Source organism: Hipposideros armiger, unplaced genomic scaffold, assembly GCF_001890085.2.
Source record: "Hipposideros armiger isolate ML-2016 unplaced genomic scaffold, ASM189008v1 scaffold_82, whole genome shotgun sequence".
In the NCBI taxonomy this organism is placed as follows: Eukaryota; Metazoa; Chordata; class Mammalia; order Chiroptera; family Hipposideridae; genus Hipposideros; species Hipposideros armiger.
In genome coordinates, this window is record NW_017731432.1 from 3,479,256 (window position 1) to 3,494,105 (window position 14,850).

The following is a 14,850-nucleotide window of genomic DNA, read 5'->3' on the forward strand; positions in this document are numbered from 1 at the left end:
TTGTGGAGCTTGGAACTCATCCGTTTGCCTACCCCTATCCCAGCACCATTTCCTGCCAGTGACTAATTTGATCCCTGTTACCTAGGGCCATATACAGCTCCTTCCACTCCTATCTCTAACCCAATCTCCTGTTAGTTACCCTAGAAACCCCAGTCACCTTCAGGCCCCTGCTACACACTTCTATCCACGCGTTTAAGGGTCCTGTCCAACTAGCAGCCTACTCCGTTGGACGCTGGCCGCCGGCAGACCCTCGATCATGCTTCCATCAATGAGCTGACAAATCCCTAACCTCCCTGCCCTAGTGGGCCTAACTTCCAGGCCCTTTCTGTGGCTGAGTTCCGGCTCCAGCACAGACCCCGCTCCTCCGAGATGGTTTTGACCCATCCGCACCCTCCCCTGCCAGGACCTTGAATGCAGCTCCTTGGATGAACCTGATTTCCTGGTCTTGTGCCACCTCCGTCCCCTCGCTCAATCGCGCTTGGCCGCCGGCAGAGACCGGCATCGGAGGCGCGCGGCGGGTACGGGCGCGCTGGAGGCGGGGGCCGCGGGGGCGCGCGCGCGGGCGCACCGGCCGGGCCTGCCCCTCCGAGGCGCCGTAGCGCGGGAGGGAGGCGGCGGCACTGTGGTCCAACGGTCCGCGGGTCCGTGGGTCTGCCCGGGCGGCGGGAGGCGGCGGGGCCGGGCCATGGGGGATGGAGCAGCCTGCAGCCGCTGGAGCCCGGAAGCCAGCCCCAGCCGGAGCGGCACCCCCTGCTGAGCCCCGAGCGCCGGGTGAGAGGGAAGCGCGCGCGCCCCTCAGCCCAGGGCCCCGAGATTCCAGACCCGGCCCAGCGATCCCCGGCCAGGACCCGGTGAGAGGCGCTGGCGGCCAGACCCCGGCCTAGCGTTTCCCCACCCCACCCCCATCCTGCGACTCCCCGTGGGCTCCTCTGCCCGCCCCCGGCCGGCTTCCCTTATTGTCCCTGCTTGCCCCGGCCTCGTGGAGCGGGGAGGCGCTCCACTCACGTTTCCCCGTTGCCTTGGCCCCCGCCCCACATCCACGCCCCCCCACCCCAGGCTCCACACCCACCGGGTCTTTGCTGCCTCCTCCATCCCGGGTGCCACGTGTTCAGGCGGCTCAGCCTTCCAGCCCCGCCCAAACGCATCTCGTAGCCTGGCGGTCAGCCTGACCCAGAACCTCTGCCCCGAGGAGGTGTGGGGATGCTTGCACGTGGGGCTGGGTGTTGTGAGCCGCCCGGGAGACTGTAGGTATGGCTGTGTAAGTGCAGTATCAGCGGCTTTGTTTGTGAGTGTGTAACTCTGTGTGTTACTGTCATCCGGGTGTGTCCCTGACTCTATATGTAGTTCTCTGTGTGTCTTGAGTGCAGATTACTATGGCTGGGACCAAGGGTGTCTATGAGGTTGTCTGATACTGTGTACCTGTGAGTGAGGTGCAGAAGCACTGCTAGAAGTGCCCACAGAAGTGTTGCTGCTCTGTTGGAACCACAGCTGGAGCCGTGGCCCAGGCAAGACCTTTTCCTGCCATGTTGAGTGCTGTACATCTGTCTCCAGGGCCCAAGCATTCCCCTTTCTGGGTATCAGAACCATCAGTATGGCTGGGCAGACCCCAGAGAGTTCATCCCAATCCTGGAGGTCTTCGGGGAGGGGTGTCCTGTGCCCCACCTTGTATTTTGACCTCTTGCTCCAGAGGGAAGGGATCCCATAAACATCTTGTCCACAACTGGGCCACCTAGATGCTGAGGACCACCTCCCAGCCTAGTTCCAGCTGGCCTGACCTGCTTGCCACTGGGACCTGTCTGACCAAACCACTGTCCACCGTGCTCCTGGGAAGACTAAGTGAAGTCATGAGTATAAGGCCGTCCTTCATGGTGGTTACTCAGTAAATGGTCTCCGTTCCTCAGATCATGAGTCCTGGGTTGAGGATGCTGCCTTGTGGGGTGTCTTCTCTGGGGCACAGGCACACATATGGGTCTGTAGGTACATGTGCTTCCGTGTTTAGGTACGAACCAGTGTGGTCAGAGGTCACATGTCCATGTTCCTGAGAATATGTAGGCGTGTGTATGTGTAGTCATGCAATAAGGGCATGTACCTGAGTGTGAGGGTGCGTGATGCTGTGCTTGTGTGTGTGTCAATGAGGATGAGGAATGCAGGTGTATGTCGATGAGTGCTCAGGTATGTGAAGATGTGTGAGTAGTGAGTTGCCAGGGACTGTCTGTGTGCCTATTTGCAGGTCAAATGTGAGTCCATGAGTGTCAGAGGGTATAAGCAGGTAAGTGTGAGGACGAGGGTCCATAAATGTGAGCAGTGGGCAGGAGGTGAGTGGGTAGCCTTGCCCATCTGGCCCTGACCTGCTGGGTCGGTTTCTCTCCTACCCCTGCTCAGGCCGGCAGCTGGATGCCTGGGCCCATTGGGTGGGCCGGAGGTCGCCTACGGGATGAGCAGATTGCTGGGGGGGACGCTGGAGCGCGTCTGCAAGGCTGTGCTCCTTCTCTGCCTGCTGCACTTTCTCGTGGCCGTCATCCTCTACTTTGACGTCTACGCCCAGCACTTGGCCTTCTTCAGCCGCTTCAGTGCCCGTGGCACTGCCCGTGCCCTTCATCCAGCCGCCAGCAGCAGCACCAACTGCTCCCGGCCCAACACCACTGCCTCCAGCTCTGGGCTGCCTGAGGCCCCCAGTGTCCGGCCCGGCTCCACGGCTCCCATCCTGCCACCCTGTCCTGACTCGCCACCTGGTCTTGGTGAGCCTGCAGGGTAGGGCCTGCCTCTAGGGGTGGGCAGAGGACCTACCCATTTTGACTGGGGGAATGGAGACTTGTCTTGACCCACGGGGATGCCAAAGGTTCAGGTCTGTTGTAAGAGGGCTATTCCTGGGGTTCCCTTGCCCACCCCCAGGCTGAGGGAGAGGGCTGGTGTCCCTGGATTTTGGTGAAGGCCTGATTCCTGCCACCGTCCTGCCTGCAGTGGGCCGACTGCTGATTGAGTTCACCTCACCCATGCCACTGGAGCGGGTGCAGAGGGAGAACCCAGGCGTGCTCCTGGGTGGCCGCTATACGCCGCCCGACTGCACCCCAGCCCAGACAGTGGCAGTCATCATCCCTTTTCGACACCGGGAACACCATCTACGCTACTGGCTCCACTATCTGCACCCCATCCTGAGGCGACAGCGGCTACGCTATGGCATCTACGTCATTAATCAGGTGTGCTGCCTGTGACCCCCCCAGGCTGGGCATGAGCACCTATGGGTGTGGGGGCCCATGTGCCTATTGGTGTATATGTGGGTTTGGGGGCACTCGTGGGTCCTTTTCTGCCCATGGTTGTGTGGACATGTGCAGGGGTACATGCGTGTCAGTGTGCACATAGAAAGGTGTGTGTGCATGAAGGGGGAGTACATGTGTTTGAGTGTTGGCATGTATACTGGCAGCTGTGTGCATGGCCGCAGTGGTGATGAGCCCCATTATCCACCCTTGGTGGGCCCCACCCCATGGCAGTGAAGGCCTAGGGTCGGCTGACTATGAGGAGATGTTGAGGGCTCCAAGTAGAGGGAGAGTTAGCCCCTGAAAGAGGAATAAAGTCTACCTTAGGGCCAAGTGCTGGCCACAGCTAAGGCCCAGGAACTCAGCTCACTATCTGAGCCCTGCCATGGGCCTGGCCATGGCTGGCTACTGGGGCCTGGAGAGGATCTGACACAGGCCCACTTCTCCACAGACAACTCTCAGAATTGGACTTGGATCCCTGTAGACTCCAGCATGATGGTGTGTGACTGGAGTTGGAGCAGGGGTCTGTAGGAGCAGCAAGGGGTCTTGTCCAGTCCTGGGGTTGGGAAGCAACTATTGAGATGGGTCTTGAGGGATGAACAGGCATCAGCTAGTAGAGGGACTGGAGGAGGCAGGCATTCTAGGCAGAGGGACCTGGAGGCCCCAGGCCCCAGCAAGAGAACTGGTCTGTGCGTTCAGGTATTGTTGGCTGAGGTGTGGGGTCAAACATGAAGGGTGGGTAACAAAGATGACCCTAGAGGAGCTGATGGAGACCAACTCTGGAAGGGTCTTAGGAGGCATGTTAAGCACTTAAAATCCAGCCTGAAGGTGGTGGGGCGCTATTGTAAGGTCTTAAGGGGGAGTATGTTTGCTTATTAGAAAGATCACTCTGATTGCATGTGGAGAATGGAATGGAAGGGGGAGACAAGAGGCAGGTGACCAGTGGGAAAAGGTTACGATGTTGGGGAAGGAGATGGTGAACATGCATATGCGCCGGCAGTAGTTGTGTGACACATGTAATGGAGAGTAAGGAAAGGGAGACGCCAGGACACTTCGAGGGCTTCTGTCTTGGCTGTTTGCTGTGTGGGTGGCTGTGCATGTGAGCGAAATGGGAACACAGGAGCTGGACAAGGTCTGGGGGAGAGCGTGACTCTAAATTCTTTTCTGCATGTGATGAGTTTGAGTGCCTGGGGGAAGTGTCAGAGGAATGTTTAGCAGGCAGTTGGACAAACGAGTCGACCTAGGAGTGAGGTCTGAAGTGGAGAGAGGTTACACCAGTATGTAGATGGTCCCTAAAAACAACAACGTCTAACCTGCCCAGGGAGCATGGAACCTGGGAAGAGAAAGCCAGCACGTGAGAGATGGGTGGAGAAAGAGAGAGGCTGCGAAAGTGGGCTGGAGAGGTTAGAGGATACCTGGAAGAGTGTGGTGCTCTCGAAGCCCAAGAATCAGTGTCAGGACGGAAGCATGGCGGCTGCATGAGGACGGCCGGGGGAGTAAGGAAGGATGTGGACCAAGAAGCGTCCAGTGGATTTAGCAACAAGGTGGGCCCGGCGAGAGCCATTTCAGGGGCATGGTGGGGGCGGAAGCAGATTGCAGTGGGTTGAGGAAGGAATCAGATTCGACAAAATGGAAATAGCCAATTGGAGACAGCTCCTTTAAAAAAAAAAAAAAAAACTTCTGCCAAGAAGGGACATCGAAAGGTAGGGCGGTGGCTAGAGGGAGGTTTTTTTATTTTCAGATGGGAGAGAATTGCGCATGTTTATGAGCTGTGTGGGAGAAACTTAGGGCTCTTGGCTGGTGAGAGAGGTTAGAAAGAAGTGCTGATGAGCCAGGAGAAAATGGACAATTACTCCAAGGCCTGGTGGGAGAGAAGGTACAGGGGAAGGCGGGACGAGAGCAAGGAAGGCTGGGCAGTTCAGGGCTCCCACGGGGCCCGGGCTGGCTGGTGGAGAGGAAGGGCCACTGTCCTTCTGTTCTTCCAGAAGGGCCCGCTCAAAGACCCCCTCTCCAGGAACCTCTCTGGCTCCAGCCTGGAGAGTATGTGTTGGGGCAGGGGGCTCAGGGGCCAGCTCACTCCATAGAATCCTCCTTGTTCTGGCCAAACTTTGGAGCTTGGGCCTGTGTGGACAGGATCCCAGCCTCAAGGAGATCTCGCCCTGCAGCCCCATTTCTCAGGGGACCCCAGGCTCACTGGACTAAGACTGCCTGTAGAGCCCATGCTTGTCATTTGGTTGGGAGACAAGTGAACCTGGCCCAGTCCTGTCCCGGTCTCAGAGGTTGCCCAGAGCGTGGATGTGGATCCAAATGAGCCAGAGGGTCAGGCGGCCGAGGCGCATAGCTCAGTCCCTACGGTTTCTTCCTCTTAGACACTGGTCATTTGGAGCGTTTGTTGTCTCGCTTCATGACTGTGCTCAGCAGGGAAGTGTGCTCGGGACTGCTCATCCCCAGGGGCGTAAAGACGGCACCTGGCACAGGGGACAGGGCCACAGGGTGTGTCTGAGTGAAGGAATGAATGGAGTAGCTCTAAATCACAGTTTAAGTGGCCACTGGCATACGTGAAGCACACGGGAGGGAACGAATAATGATGCTGTGGCGAGGAAGTTTGGTCAGGGAGGCCTTCTAAATATCCGCATAGGCCGCTACCAAATGACAAGCAGAGGAGAACATTCCAGGCAGGGGGAATTGCCAGCACCAAGACCTAGGCAAGGAGTCTGGTATGCTCTGGGGCCACTGAGGAGTATAGTGTAGCTGGGCCTTGGGGTCTGAAGGCAGTGGCTAGAGAGGAGACTAGAGCCAAAGCATGAAAGGCCTTGGAAGGCCAGGTCCAGGCCAAGGAGCTGGACTTGATCCTGAGAGCCTGCAGGAACCATGTGGGGGTTGGAGGTAGCTAGTAGGCCCATGGGGACCACTCTGGAGAGTGGTGAAGTGGCAGGTGCTTGCCAGTCACAGGACCAGAACTGATCTGTCCTCTCTACGAACCCCAGCATGGTGAGGACACCTTCAACCGGGCCAAGCTGCTCAACGTGGGCTTCTTAGAGGCGCTGAAGGAGGACGCCACCTATGACTGCTTCATCTTCAGTGACGTGGACCTGGTCCCCATGGATGACCGCAACCTGTACCACTGTGGCGACCAACCCCGCCACTTTGCCATTGCTGTGGACAAGTTCGGCTTCCGGTGAGGGTTCCCTTTGCAGCCGGACCCAGACTTCCCCACCCCCACCATCCCCATCTCCCCCCACCACACCCAGGCCCTTGCTCCCAGCCCTAGTGCCCCCCTTGCTCCTGGCCCCTGGGCATACTCTCCCCTCACCCCATCCTCAGTCCTCCATCTGGAATCCCCTCAGGCCCCTCACTGACGCCTGCCCTCCCATGCCATAGGCTGCCCTATGCTGGCTACTTTGGAGGCGTGTCGGGCCTGAGTAAAGCCCAGTTTCTGAGAATCAATGGCTTCCCCAACGAGTACTGGGGCTGGGGTGGTGAGGATGACGACATCTTCAACCGGTGAGTAGGGACTGGGTGGGGAGCAGACTGGGTGCGTGACAGAGTGCAGCAGACTGGGCGGGGCTCCTTGCCCTTCCTGGTGCCTGCTCCAGTCCGTCTGTCCCTGTCCCCAGGATCTCCCTGACTGGGATGAAGATCTCGCGCCCAGACATCCGCATAGGCCGCTACCGAATGATCAAGCACGACCGCGACAAGCATAACGAGCCCAACCCTCAGAGGTGACCCCCAGTACCCCTGACTCCAGGACCCCTAACCCCTTACTCCCTGATGTGACCCCCAGTACCATGGATCCCCAGAGGTGATTCCAAGGCCCCTGACCCCTGACTCTCAGAGATGACTCTCGGCACCCCTGACCCCTGTCCCCCAGCTCAGCCTCACCTCAGACAGCTGTCACTCCTGGTCTGGTTTCTAGAGGTGACTAAAATACAAAGGCAGGGCTCAAATCAGCACTGAGTAGATTGCATTCCCATAGGAGCCCTCACAGACTTCACTTGTGCCAGAGCAGATGGGATGAGAGATGTGAGCACTGGGCTTAGCTTCTGGGCCTGGGGACCCAGCAAAGGTGGCCTGAGCAGTGTGGGGTGGGGACTGGAAAGACAGTACTGACCCCTCTGAGATTGGAATAGGCAGCTCTGTCTCTGAGGACATAGCAGCATTTGGTGTCTGATGCTGGCTGGGAGATGTGCCTAAGGGCATCTGAAATGTAGACCAGGGTTTCCTGACAGTGCTTGGGACCGTCTGGTGCCAAACCTTGCGGTCAGGGGGGCCCAGAGCTGGATATCCCACATAAAGTTCCTTCTAGGGAGGGAGACTGGCAGTTACAGCACAAGGTGATCCGAGCAAGGTGCTGTCCTGGCAGAGTGATGATGGCAGGTGATACTAAACTGGAGTTTAAAAAGAGTTATTCATTCAACAAATATTTGTCACACACCTACCTTGGGCACAGTGATGTATTCTCCAGGCTAATGGGAGAGGCCAGTTTAGATAAAAGACAATAGTATGTCGAGGAGTATGGAATGTGAACATGCATGGAATTAGCTAAGAGTCTAACACGCTTGGGTATTAAAATTTCTGAGTGCTGGGAGTGACAGTAGATGGGGTCAGTGCTGGCTGTTTGGGGGTCTCAGATCCCAGGTTGGAGTTTCACTTTTGTCCCAGGGGCGCTGGGGAGTCATGCAAGGGCTTTAAGCAGGGAAGGGGCAGGATCAGATTTGGGAATTTGGGGGGATCACCATTTGAGCTTGAAGAAGGTGAAGGACTGGCAGAGTGGCTGAGTGGAGCTGGAGGGAAGTCCATCAGGCCTGAAAGATCAGTGGGGCCCGGGAGGTGTGTTGGGCATGAGGCTAAGTATGCCCCAGCTGGAACAGTGGGCTTCTGCTCTGAACCCAGGGCATAAGCGTGGGGGAGGGAAGTTACTGCACTGATGTAGGGTTGCTCTTTGGCAGAGTGTGAAGCACTGGGCGTCCAAGGAGCTGATGAAAAAGCAGTTCAGATAAAAACCATGGTGAGCAGGGAAGAGATGAGCGACTGGAAGAAGAGGGCTTCAGGGCCTCTGAGAGAGTGGTCAGTGTTGGGATGGCTGCAGAGAGGGATCTGAGCTGAGCTCAGAAGGACTGGGATGATCCAAACAGTTGGGATGAAGGTGGGAGTGGAGCTCTAGAAGAACATGCCAGGAGCCTTGGTCCTGTTTTAGGAATAGCCATCGTCAGTTAGTGATATCTGCCTTGGTTGGGGAAGTGGCAAGATAAGACATTCTAGCGAAAGAAACCCTGGCTGGTGGTTCCATTTACCTAGCTGCTTTTGCCTCAGATTTAGGAGTTCTCCTGGATTCTTCTTCCCCTCACCCTACATGACCCAACCATTAGCAAGTCATATCAATACCAACGCCCCCCAAAACATATCTGAGCCCATCCACTTTTCCCTTTGTGAACTCTGTCCTAGTGCAGCCGCTGTCGTTTTGCCTAGACTACTGCAATAACCTGTCCCTGGTTTCCCCCTTGCCCTTCTATAGTTCATGTTCCCTATCCCTCCCTCCCCGCAAACTGAGCTAGAAATCCCTCAGTGCCTCCTCACAGAATAAAAAACCTGCTTCCTCTGACTTACAGAGCCCTGCTAATACATGCTCTAACCTCCAAGCTAATCTTACTGTTTCTTCGCTTGACACATTAGGCTCCAGCCACTCAACTGCAAATTCTCATTCCCAGTTTAGGGTCAGCCTGGAATGCTTTTCCCCCTGCTGTCAGCTTGATATCACATACTCACCCCTTCCAAGTCAGTCATCTTGGTCTCCCTCTCCTATCTCCCTTAGCTCTCTGATGTGTTTTTGTCTGTTACCCGTCTCCCCTAGTAGAATAGACTTGTCTTGAGAGGAAGGACCTTGCTGTCTTTTCCACAGTTATGTCCCTGGTACTTAGAATAGAGCCTGGCATATGGGGACTGCTCAATAAATAGATGGTGAAGGAGTGACTAAAGGATGAGGAACAGAGATGATGGGTTTGGGGACTAAAGATGATACATCTGATACAGGACACGTTGCATTTGAGATGCCTATGGGATGCCCCATGTCTGATACTAAGACTTGGAAAGGAAGGTCTGAGATGAGAGGAATATTTGTAAGGGTGTCACAATTTGGACTCAAGGGGGTGAGATCTCTGTTTTGAGGGCAGATGCAAGAGCAAAAGTTTCCAGGCAGGTGAAGGGTAGAGGGGTGACAAGTAGAATCAACTCATCCCCGGAAGAAGCCAGGATGGTTGAGCCTTGGCCCCAGAGATCCCATATTGGATTTGGCAGTTAGCCCTGATCTGGACCCATTTCCATCCTATCTAGGTTTACCAAGATTCAAAACACGATCCTGACCATGAAGCAGGATGGCATTGGGTCAGTGCGGTACCAGGTCTTGGAAGTGTCTCGGCAACCACTCTTCACCAACATCACAGTGGACATTGGGAGGCCCCCATCATGGCCCCCTCGGGGATGACACTAATGGACAAAGGCTCCTGTGCCAAGGATTGCCTGCCAGAGGACTGACTTACAGCCTGGCTGGAGGCTGCTCTGTGGGGGATCCCCAGGACTGAGACTGTGGGCTCTGTTTTTTGAGGGTCTTCAATAGCCTCCCCCAGCTGCACCTGGGAGTTTCAGAACCTACTTTGGGGGGGCTTCCATTCTGGGGAGGCCCCTCAAGTGTGGCCCTCTCTGGGGTCAACCCTCCTTTTTGCCCCTCCCTTCCCCAGTCCAGCCCCCCTCACTGTCAGGGTCGGGCCAGCCCCTGCACTGCCTCACCGAGTGGCCTGGGCTAGGTCACTCCACCTCTCTGTGCCTCAGTTTCCCCTCCCCTGAGTCCCCTAGGGCCTGGAAGAGTGGGAGGTATGACTAGGGGGCAGTGCTGCTTCCAGGGAGAATTGTCAGACCTGGGGATCCCCCTTGCTCCCAGGGGAGGGGAAACCTTTTTCATTCAACATTGTAGGGGGCAAACTGGTGGCCCCCTGCTGAGGAGCAGCCCCAGGAGGGGACCAGAGTTGGGTGCTGTGTCGCTGCCTGGGATCTTGGGGTTGGGCTTTGCATGGGTGGCAGGTGGGGTTTGGATCAGTCTGGTTCCCACCTTCCTGTCTCAGAGGGAAGGCAGTAGCCCCAGGGCCGGCTCGTGTTTGTATATTGCACAGAAACTTGTGTGGGTGCTTTAGTAAAAAACATTAATGGAGCAGCCCCTTTGTCTGTTTGGGGATGGTAATCTGGGGCGCCGGACCCAGCCCCTGAGTGTGTTGTGGGAGGACGCCTGGCCCAACGTATTGGTCTGGCCAGGTCTAGCCCAGTCTATCCCAGGCCCCTCCAAGGGGAAAGGTTTACCCTGCCACACTGCCTCCAGGCCAAAAGAGGCAACGCAGTAATAAACCCAGTGGACCCAGATTTCTTGGTTCTTTCGCCTGTCCTGAAACCGTAAGGTGCCCAGGGATGAGCCCAAGGTGCTTGGGCTCAGGTCCCTACCGATGGTTCGGACTCCAAAACCACCTACTTCGGCTGTGGGTCCGACTCTCAGTAAGCGGGTGCCTCCAGACCTGGAATAGGCAGGGGCGGGGGCGGGGCCTGGGGTAGCGGCACAGTTTCCTGGGTGACGGCGGCGCGGAGGAGGCGGGGCTAGGGGCCTGGCTCCTGGGGACTGTGGGCAGGAACAGCGGCCCCGGAGAGTCAGCCAGAACGTGACAGAAGAGACAGCGCCCGAGCCTGGCAGCTCCGGACTGGGTAATTAAGTCGTGGGGCCCGGCGGCAGAACAAGGGTGGTGCTTGGAAGAGGCCAGAGGGCGCGACAGGCTGAGGGCGTGGCCTATGAGGTCGGGGAGGGGGCGTGACGTGTGTGGGCGTGGCCTTGCCGGAAACCACTAGGGGGTCTGTCCCGCAGGTCCCAGCGTGGGGTCGAGCGTCCGAGTGTCGCGGCGCCGGCGGGCCATGCCTGGGGTTTCTCAGTCGCTGTGGGAGCTGGTGGAGGAGCACGTTCCGTTCCCGGAGCGGCCCGAAGTAAAGAGGATTCTGGGGGAGACAACGGTGGACCTGAGCCTGGAGCTGCGGGCAGAGGTCGGGGGAGTGGGAAGGTGGGCCACACCCCAGGTCTGTCCCACGACTCGGATGATTTCCTCCGCCTCCTCCGGGTCCGCGGCTCTACCAGATAACTCGAGATCCTTTCGGATCTCACAGTCCGCCCAGCCCTCTCCTGTTTGACTCCGCCCTGCCCCTCACTGCCCCAGCTGCTCTTACTCCGGTCATTTCTCTCCCCAGTCGCAAGTTATCGTAGCTCTCCTTGCAGGTGGTGATGTTACGGTCGCTGCTCCGAGAGGCTCGATCCTCCCAAACCCCTGGCTCCCGCCCCACCTCTGACCCATCCTCCCTTCTGGCTCCCCCGCCCCTCCTAAGAGACCTTGTGCGCCAGGAACTGCGGCAGCTGCTCGAAGGTCTCCGTCAGAAGGCCATCTATGAGGGCAGGTGGGAGCCTCAGACCTGGGCCCAGGCCCAGTCCCCAGAACTCAGATGGGCTAGCCCTGCACCTGACAAAGGGCCAGGGCCACCTTTCCTGTGGTTCCCTAGAAGGAGCCCCTGAGTTTCCCTCGTGTGCACCTTCTGCAGGGACCAGACCCAGGCTTGGGTCCAGTACAGCCCCAGGGTCCTGCGTTTTGCCTTGAAGGAGCCCAGGTGTGATTTTCCAGAGCAGGAGATATTCCAGATGAGAGCTGGTGAATCCAGGTAAAGTGGTGAAAGGAGAGGAGGGATCTGTCCCTGACTGGCAGAGAGCCCCAGTTAATTGGTGAGTCGCACCTGGCTCCATGCAGGAGCTCCTGTTCTGGGGCTGGACATGTCTACTGCCACTGGTAGGCATGAATACATGAGGGCTGCAGAAGCCCAGAAAACTACCTGCCAAGCCTGGGGGCAGGCAAGGCTTCCTGGAGAAAGTGACAGGTTCGATCTGGGTCTTGGAGCATGAGGAACAGATTTCCAGGCAGACAAAAAAAAAGAAGAAAGAAAGAAAGAAAAGAAAAGCTTTGCAGAAAGAGGGAGCACTGTATTCAACATGAGTGGGCGGGAAGGAGGCTGTGGCCAGCAGTCACTTGTTCCTCAGGGTTGGAGAACAGGAATGAGGGCTGGGATAGAGAGGGCTGGGGACTGAATGAGTTAAATGAGCAGGAGTGTGTTCATAAGAAGTGAATGGCAGCAATTTATTTCTAATTCTCACACAACCCTATAAGGGGGGTGATGTCCCCATCTTGCAGATGAGGAAACTAGAGCTCAGAAAGGATCATTGATTTGCCCAAGGTCACACACAGTGAAAGATGGCACAGTCCATCTGCAAGACTCCTGAACTCCTCTTTGCACTCTCATGTTGCCTTTGTGAGAAAAGACATGATGTTGTCTAGGAGAAGTGGCATTTGTGTCCTGAAGGCCTGGGGTGAGGCAGCATAGGGAGAGTGATGTTGACTTCATCTGCCAGCAGCAGTCACAGAGACCTCAGTGTCATCAAGGACCAACTGAACATGTCCAACATTGACCAGGTTGCCGGACACTTGCGGTGAGGCCCCTGAATGTGTAGTGGGGGTGGCAACAGGGGGAGGAGACTGGGGATAGGTCTTAAAGTACTGGGACTGTGAGAGAGAAAAGGGAGGTAGCATACCTGGTGGGGCTGGGGGTGGGGGTGGGGAGGAGGAAGAGCCATGAGAGCAAGGCAGAGAGGTGGAAAGGGCAGGTTGCTGCCGGGAGGTAGCCAAGTACCGATGCCAGCAGGGGCCATGGACTGAAGACTTTTATCCTGAGGTTGGGGTGGGGGAAACCACCACAGAGGAGTTTTAAGTAGGGGAGGGGCTGTGATGTGGAGGAGAATGGAGGCAGGAAGGGTCGCAGACCCAGTGCCAAGCCATAGTGCAGAAGGAAGAATGATGCCTGCCGGGGTGGGCACTGTGAGATATGCAAGGAGTGGACATATTCTGCCTGGGAAGAGGCTGGGCAGGGGCTGGAAGGCTGTACTGGGCAGCACCCAAGCAGCAGAGGGCAAGGTGGGCTGAGAAGCAGGGCCTGGAGGGAGCTCCTGGTGAGGCTGGAGGCTGGGGCTGTGTGGAGGACTTAGCTGAGACCCAGTCCGGTGGCGCTGGTTCTGGCTGCTGCACACCCACGTGTCCCAGGAGCCTCCTGGAGAAGGAGTGTCGCTCTTTGGAGAGGGAGATCCCCATCCTGCAGGTGAGCTGCAACCCTGGACCTACCTCCTCACCCCACCTCAGCCTTTCTGCTGAATGTAGACACAGCCACCTCTCAGCTGGTGTGTGAGCCCACGTACATGTGTGTCTGTGTGTGTACATGCATGTAAAGGCTGTGTGAGTCCTGTGTCCATTTCTCATGCGTGCATTTCTTGTGTGTGTGAATCCAGAAGCCCAAGATTCTGGTTGAGCCTCTAAGTCCAAGGTCAGCACGTTTAGATTAACCTGCTGGATTTGCTCCCCAGTCTTTTGCCTCCTTCCTTTCCCTAAGTGTGGGTCTAGGCTAGCTACCAACTCACCAAACTGGGCTTTTCAGGGAGGCTGATGTGTCCCCTGGGGACTGCGCTCAGGTGGTTGGGATGAGGGGGCTGGCATGGGCTGGTTCCTGGGCCCTGCCATGGGGATCTTGGCCTCTGTATCCTACTGCCCTACCCCACCCCTGTCATAAGGCCAGGGCACTGAGCCAGCTCTCCTTGCAGCGCTGCCTGGAAGAGGAGTATACAGGGGCACCCCAGCCCTCCGAGGCAACCCTAGAGCCCACCCTGGCAGGTGAGTTCCCCGAGTAGGTCCCTGAGTTCAGTCTCCTGCTCCCTGCCCCATACTTGTACCTACCATAGAAGAGCTAGGCGCTTCATCTCAGATACACCTATTCTCCAGAGCTAAAGGAACAGAAGGCAGCCATGCAGCGGGAGCTGCAAGAACCTCCGAGGCCTTCCTGTATCTCCTCCAGCCACAGGTAAACAGAGCAGATGGACAGCTGGACAGGGTGGGCGAAGGGTCAGCTTACAACCTTCTCATGGCTGTGCCTTCTTGTTCAGGCAGCAGCCCTTAGGGTCCTCCAGCCAGGGCCTCAGACCCTTGCCTTGCCTCTGTGGAGTTGCGGCTGGGCCTTTCCACTGCTGTCTGCCTGCTCCTCCTCTGGAATGCAGGCCTCAAGGCCTGGCTGCCCCCTGCCGCTGGGGACGGAAGCTTCAGTGCAGCCCCAGGAAAAGACCAGCTTCTACCCCAATGTCCAGTGCAGTGCCCCAGGCCCCAACCTGATGGGCTAGGCATAAAGTAGGCTTTGGCTTCTGCTAGAACTCTCTCCATCTGATGCTACTGCCACCTCTCAGCTGCCATGGCCCAGCCCGCTTCATATCTAGTCTTGGATGGGCCCTCACGGGAGCCCAAGGCTGGCTGTCTGTCTGTCTGTCTGTCTGTCTCTCACCCCACCCCTTGCCAAGTCCCTGGTCTCTGGTCCTGACCATCATAGCCTTTGGCCTTTCTGCTCCCAGGCCTCCACAAAGGCCTGCTGAGTGTGGACAGTATAGAGGTCTCATCCCAGCCTTGACTCTTGTCCCTCTGGTGGACCCAGACAAAGCACA

The 14,850-nt window shown here is 57.2% G+C and overlaps 2 protein-coding genes across 5 annotated transcripts; both read left to right on the forward strand.

The window, feature by feature from the left end:
• The first annotated feature begins 580 nt into the window (after nt 1–580).
• B4GALT2 (beta-1,4-galactosyltransferase 2) lies at nt 581–10,455 on the forward strand. Of its 4 annotated transcripts, none has more exons than XM_019643868.1 (7): nt 581–851; nt 2,383–2,738; nt 2,962–3,197; nt 6,242–6,432; nt 6,636–6,758; nt 6,872–6,976; nt 9,585–10,455. In XM_019643868.1, the coding sequence occupies exons 2-7, from the start codon at nt 2,435–2,437 to the stop codon at nt 9,733–9,735; spliced, it is 1,110 nt and encodes a 369-aa protein (XP_019499413.1). In that variant the 5' UTR covers nt 581–851; nt 2,383–2,434; the 3' UTR covers nt 9,736–10,455. The 4 variants fall into 4 exon arrangements, with proteins under 4 accessions (XP_019499413.1, XP_019499411.1, XP_019499414.1 ...); XM_019643866.1 differs by having other exon boundaries at nt 685–771; XM_019643869.1 differs by lacking the exon at nt 581–851 and adding an exon at nt 1,049–1,248.
• Nucleotides 10,456–10,907: 452 nt separating this feature from the next.
• Nucleotides 10,908–14,755, forward strand: CCDC24 (coiled-coil domain containing 24). The gene is made up of 9 exons (XM_019643856.1): nt 10,908–10,994; nt 11,152–11,324; nt 11,554–11,729; nt 11,871–11,987; nt 12,733–12,807; nt 13,415–13,469; nt 13,966–14,035; nt 14,144–14,222; nt 14,305–14,755. Exons 2-9 carry the CDS (start codon nt 11,199–11,201, stop codon nt 14,525–14,527), a joined length of 921 nt encoding a protein of 306 aa, XP_019499401.1. The 5' UTR covers nt 10,908–10,994; nt 11,152–11,198; the 3' UTR covers nt 14,528–14,755.
• Nucleotides 14,756–14,850: the final 95 nt, after the last annotated feature.